This window comes from Setaria viridis, chromosome 4 (genome assembly GCF_005286985.2).
Source record: "Setaria viridis chromosome 4, Setaria_viridis_v4.0, whole genome shotgun sequence".
Classification (NCBI taxonomy): Eukaryota; Viridiplantae; Streptophyta; class Magnoliopsida; order Poales; family Poaceae; genus Setaria; species Setaria viridis.
The window spans coordinates 14778880-14784708 of record NC_048266.2 but is presented as its reverse complement, the minus strand read 5'-3'; the positions used below and the strand labels follow the sequence as shown (position 1 = coordinate 14784708).

General features: G+C 47.8%; 1 protein-coding gene across 1 annotated transcript; it reads right to left on the bottom strand.

Moving 5' to 3' along the window:
- Positions 1-3396: 3396 nt before the first annotated feature.
- On the bottom strand, positions 3397-4752 carry LOC117851893 (peroxidase 1). The gene is made up of 2 exons (XM_034733805.2): positions 4421-4752; positions 3397-4323 (listed from the first exon to the last, which is right to left on the bottom strand). Exons 1-2 carry the CDS (start codon positions 4637-4639, stop codon positions 3559-3561), a joined length of 984 nt encoding a protein of 327 aa, XP_034589696.1. The 5' UTR covers positions 4640-4752; the 3' UTR covers positions 3397-3558.
- Between the last annotated feature and the right edge of the window lie 1077 nt (positions 4753-5829).

Below are 5829 nucleotides of genomic sequence, written 5' to 3'. Positions count from 1 at the left end.
AATTATACAAAAAAGTTTTGTCACAAGCTTATGGGAAAAAATCAAAACAAAATTTAGGAAGCAAAATATTTACAAACGTTTGGAAGCAAAATTTATGCAAGAGTTGTCAGAAACTAATGCAAAAAGAATAGAAACAAAATTTGGAAAAGCAAAAATTATGGAGCAAATATTCAAAAAGAAAAGTTACAGACAAACATTTTAGGAAGCAAAAGTTCAAAATTAATGTTATAGTCAGCAGAATTGGAAAAAAATGATGACAAAATAACAAAATAATAGGAAATGAGAAAAGAAGAGGAAAATGGCACCCCGGCCATGCCGCAGGCATCGCTCTCCGCAGCTCGCCGGAGCAGGGTGCCACCATGAAAGGCGAGCTCGGCCACCGCCTAGTGCCCTCACCGGCAAAGGTGCGAGCTCCATGGCATCTTGTGGCGGCCCGTCGCTGCCTCATGCCCTCAATGGCCGAGGGTGACCTCCACTGCCGCCGCGAGTATTCACCGGGGGAGGTCGAGTTCCACAACCCCTCACACCGATTCGCCACCGCTATGCACCCTCCATGGGATGAAGGCGAGCTCCGACACCGCCGTCTCGCGCATCCCGGTGAGGTGCGAGCTCCGCCGCCACCTTCTCACGCCTCCTGACGGGGGCGAGCTCCGCCGCTGCCGGGCATCTGCTGGCCTCATTGGGACTGACATGGGATCGATCCTTGGATGGCCATGGGAGAGAGAAGAGAAAGGTAAAGATGGGAACGTATCTTGTGCAAACCATCCACCCTGTGCAACCTTGGAAACAATGAATCAAGGCCACAAGATGCCAATCCAATGGATAGGGTTAGTGGTAGGATTATTTTGCAGTTAATTCCCCCCACCTGCCGGCCACTTTTGATGCAGCACCTTTTCCATGATATGCAAAAGTGACCGGTGGGTGGAGGGCTTAACTGTAAAATAATCGCACCACTAATCCTATCCATTAGATTAGCATCTTGTGGTCTTGATTCATAGTTTACAAGGTTGCACGGGGTAGATGGTTTGCACCAGATACGATCTCAGGAAAGATAATGGATGGGGAAGATACGGGGGAAGATAGAAAGGTTGGAATTGCCGTGTGGGGAGAAAATATGGTCGTCAGGGTGGGGTGGGGCCGCGCACGTGACAGGAAAAGAGAAATGATAGCACGCGCCGTGGAAAGCGAACGGTCGGATCGACCGTAAGTTTTGTAACTTCCGGTTGCCCAGAGATTTAGCTTTGCAGACAGCCAGCCCGGACAGGCAGGATCTGGAAACCCTCTTGTCCGAGAAACTCCCACCGCGGCCGGGAATTGAGTTGGGAAACAGCCAAACACTGTGTGCATGGCTGCTCCGGCACATCCTCCTACAGTAGTAGAAAGAAAAAGAAGGCTCCAAACACAGGAGAACAGAAGGGCCTATTTTATATAGCTAGTATAATGTCATGAAGTCAGACGTGCATGTGCGGCCGGTTGAGCGAGCCGCGTCACGTTGCTGCAGGCTGCAACCAATGATTTGGTAGCTGGAAGCCCAAGCCGACCGGCCGGCGGGGGATGAGTCCCTGATTGATTTCACGCGGGGGCAGACGACGAGAGATCCTGATGAGGTCAACCAACGCCCGCGGCCTCGGCCGCTGGCCGTCCATGCATCTTTGCGGGGTGGCGCTACGCCGCACGACCAGCGCGCGCGCGTCATCCGTGTCGTTGTCACGCCGCCATCTCCCGTTCGCTCCACGTTATGTCGTTGTCAAATGCCGAGCAGAGACACGACGGACCAGTCCTCTGGCCTGGTCTCCTCTCCTTCGGTAATAACCATCCGATCGATGGTTTACTAGTCGGGGTGTTTGGTTCCACCAACTAAAATTTAATCCCGTTACATCAAATATTTAGATACTAATTAGGAGTATTAAACATAGACTAATTACAAAACCAATTGCACAAATGGAGACTAATTCGTGAGACGAATCTATTAAGCCTAAAATTCATGATTAGCACATATTTACTGTAGCATCACATTGTCAAATCACGGACTAATTAGACTTAATAGATTCGTCTCGCGAATTAGCCTCCATCTGTGCAATTGATTTTATAATTAGCTCATGTTTAAACCTCCTAATTAGTATCTAAACATTCAATGTGACAGGGATTAAATTTTAGTCCGTGGAACCAAACATCCCCTAATTCAGACGGAATGCCCCTTATTCACATGGAATGCATGCAGATGCAAGGAACGAAACAACAATGGATAATGGGCAAACCCAATGATCGGACAAATCATATACTTCATATTAAAATATTTGTCACTGTTGATTTTTTCCTACAATGTTTGACCATTCGTCTTATTCAAAAATTTATTGCAAATGTATGAAAAAATAAGTTATGCTTAAATACTAAGCTACAAACAAAATAAATGATACTTACATAATTTTTTAAATAAGATAAATGATCAAACTAATCAACAACGACAAATATTTTGATACGGAGCTAGTACTGGCTGGGAGCGGAAGGAGGGAACAGGCCCGGTGGAGTAATTATAGCATTCTTGTGCTAATCTGGACTTCTCGAGGGTTAATGCAATGGCCCCACTACTGTCTTGAATCTTTCAACGAAAATGCGCAAGTTGCGTGCATCTCATCTAGGCAACACTCTAGCTCTCATCGGATGTGGTTGCTCGTCTAGGGTATCAGTATCGCTGTTCGTGTTGATGATTGGCAGGTGTGATGCCCTCTGAAATTTGACAGGACCACTCGAGAGCTTGCATTTTGTTTGGGAAAACTTTGCACTAATCGCACCTGCATGCCCTATGTGAATATCAGAGGACACTGCTACAGTCTTTCGGTGCCTTAGTCAAGAGAAGGTTTGTAGGTGTAGGAAAGTGTCAACCTGAATTTAAAGGCATGGAGTTTTCTTCTTTTTTTTCGTCATTTCTGGATGCATTTAGCAGCATATAACTAGTGAGCTTGATCAGTTGTTCCTTGAGTATAGTATACGGAGTACATCATAGATGCAAGCAAGATCAGTGCGTGTGAGCGTTTGAAAAATTATGGCACATATATAACAGTAGAAAAAAAAGGGGAACGAGACTGCATGCTGGGAAGCAAGAGTGGGAAGTAAATCTTATCCTACAACCCGGGTCACCGTGGCACAGATATTAAACAAGATTTTGAAGCATAGTACTACTATGGCCTCAACAGCAAGCAAGGGTGCTTAATGAAGCAATGGGGTTTGAATTTCAACATCTTTTCTTTATTTCTTAATTGCATTAGCAAGGAAACTATCACTCAGCACATGTCACAGCTTGGAGCATCATATCGAGATGTCTTTTCAGAACCAGCATCCAACATTGATTAGATAGCGAGCTATACTATACGTGCGTAGACTTGGCACTCACTCGAATAAAGAATATCAACTATATTGGAATAAGTGCTGAGAAGAATTATTTTACAGAATAATCACATCAATTAGAATAATGAACTGATTAATACAGACATACTTGCATGCGCATACATACTGCACTACCGTTTCGTGCTTGTGCAAAAGCTTTAGCTAGCAGCCACTCTAGTTGACGATATAGCACTTCTTCCTGATCTCGCCCTGAGCACCGGTGAGCACGCCGGCGTTTCCCATCTTGACCATGGACTCGCCGAAGTCCTCGAAGTACATGTCGTCGAACTTGCCGGTGGCGATGCGCTGGACGTACTCCCTGGTGGTGGCGTCGGTGAGCAGCGCGGCGTCGGACTGGAAGAGCCCCCTGCGCTTGGCGACGTTGCGGTAGTAACTGGTGTCGAAGGTCTTGTAGCTGCCGGGGTCCATCTCGGAGAGCATGGCCGTGTCGTCGACGCTCTTGCAGCGCGTCCTCAGCCTGTCGGCGTACTCGCTGTCGAGGGTCGGGTCCGCGCCAGCGGCGCTGAAGTTGTAGAGCCGGGCGGCGTAGGACGGGCAGTGCGCCGTCCCGAGGGTGTGCGCGCCGGAGAGGACGACGAGGTCCTTGAGGTCGAGCCCGTTGGCGGCGAAGATCTTGGTGAGGAGGGGGATGTCGCCGAAGGCAGGGGGCAGGTTGTCGGCGGCTTCCGTGGCGCTCGACACCCTGCCGTCCCTCCTGCCGAGCGGAACAGGCCAGGATGGGCCCTTGGCAAGCACGACGGCGTCGCGGGCCATGATGGCGAGGACGTCGGCGCAGGAGACGGTGTTGGGGCAGGCGGCCTCGAGCTTGGCCTTCACCCTGTCCACGGAACCGAAGCCCCGGAGGCTCTTGTTGGGCTTGGCGTCCCTCTCTGCCAGGTTTCCCTCGGTGGAGTTGAGTAGGACGGAAGCATCACAGCCCTGAAATTTTGCGTTCCAAGCACATGCTTGTGTAAGCACTAAATACACGACGATGATCAATGAAAGTCTCTCTGTACTGAAAACGGCGTACACTTACCCTGACGAAGCAGTCGTGGAAATGGAGCCTGAGGAGGGGACCGGCGAGGCTGGGCGCGGCGGAGATGATCTTCTCCATCTCGTCGCGCACGATCGCCTCGGCGTTCGGGCATGTCTTGCTGTAGTAGCCGACCTCCAGCTGGGCCGCCGCCGGCGAGCTGCCAGCCAGAAGCAGCAGTGCCAAAGGGAGCAGCAGTACTTGACAAGGCTTGATTGCCATGCTTATGGATCGGTGTTAAACAATTGCAGGCACAAAACTGCAATTATGTGGCTGGAGCAGGAATGTTCTTGTGATGTAATCTAGGATGGAATGTGCGGATGGACATGTCCTTGCAACTCCGTGTATTTATAGAGGCCCTGGGCTCCGGGTGGCGACGTGGTGTTGCGTACGTAGTTGCTGTGCCAACCTGTTTCTGCATATCCGTCCATGTGCTAACTTCCTCCGATCCTCAGCGTATTCTCCTTCGTATATGAACAAAATGATTGTAGGCAGTGACGTGTTCCTAAAGCGAACAGAGCAGTATAAGAGAAAAGAAGAACACAAACGGTGCTGACGAGTTCAGTTGACGTGAGCATTTTCAAATATTATTGGTCATTTAGGACAGTGACACCGTCTCCAATGTGACACTTTTATTTGTATTTTTTATAAAATATACAATTAAAAAAAATAAAACCATATATTATAAAAGCATTTTCTATGATGTATCAACTAATTAACATCAACCATTTGTTGTGAGTCTAGTACCCTTTCACCTATTGATAGGTCTATGTTGAAATAGTTTGATCAGATGGAATCGAAAAACGACGTACATTTAGAAGAATAGAGTACTTGCTATTTATTACCTCGTAGGCATGGTCAATCGCCAAGCATTCCACCTAGGAGTAGGAGGCATGGCCGCACCTTTTTTTAACGAACACGTACAAGATTGTGCCTATTTCATTGATGGAGCACGAGTATACAGGAAAGAAACAAAAACCAAAAAAAAAGGAAAGGCTTAAGGGACTATTCTCGTGCTAGAAGTAACGCTAAATCTTTGACCCCCGTCAGGAGCCAAACTGAGGCCTCATCCTTGATTTTCGCCATCAGTGTCGTTGTTGAGCTCTCGTATCTATTGAAGATGCGTGCATTCCTCTCTTTCCAAATCTCCCACATAATGAGAAGAGTGAGACTTCTTATAGCCTCACGCGGTGAATCGAGTATTGTAGTTTTAGAAGTCCACCATTCCAATGCTGTTTATGTCCACCATTCCAATGCCGCACTTTCCTTTCCTGTTTATGTCTCTTTTTTCTGCTGTGCTGTAGTACCGTGTTGTGACTTAGCTTGTTGCATTATGGAATCAAGATAGCCATTCATACCCTCTCTATCCCAATTAGCAAACATTTACAGAAGATTCAGGGATCATCAATACG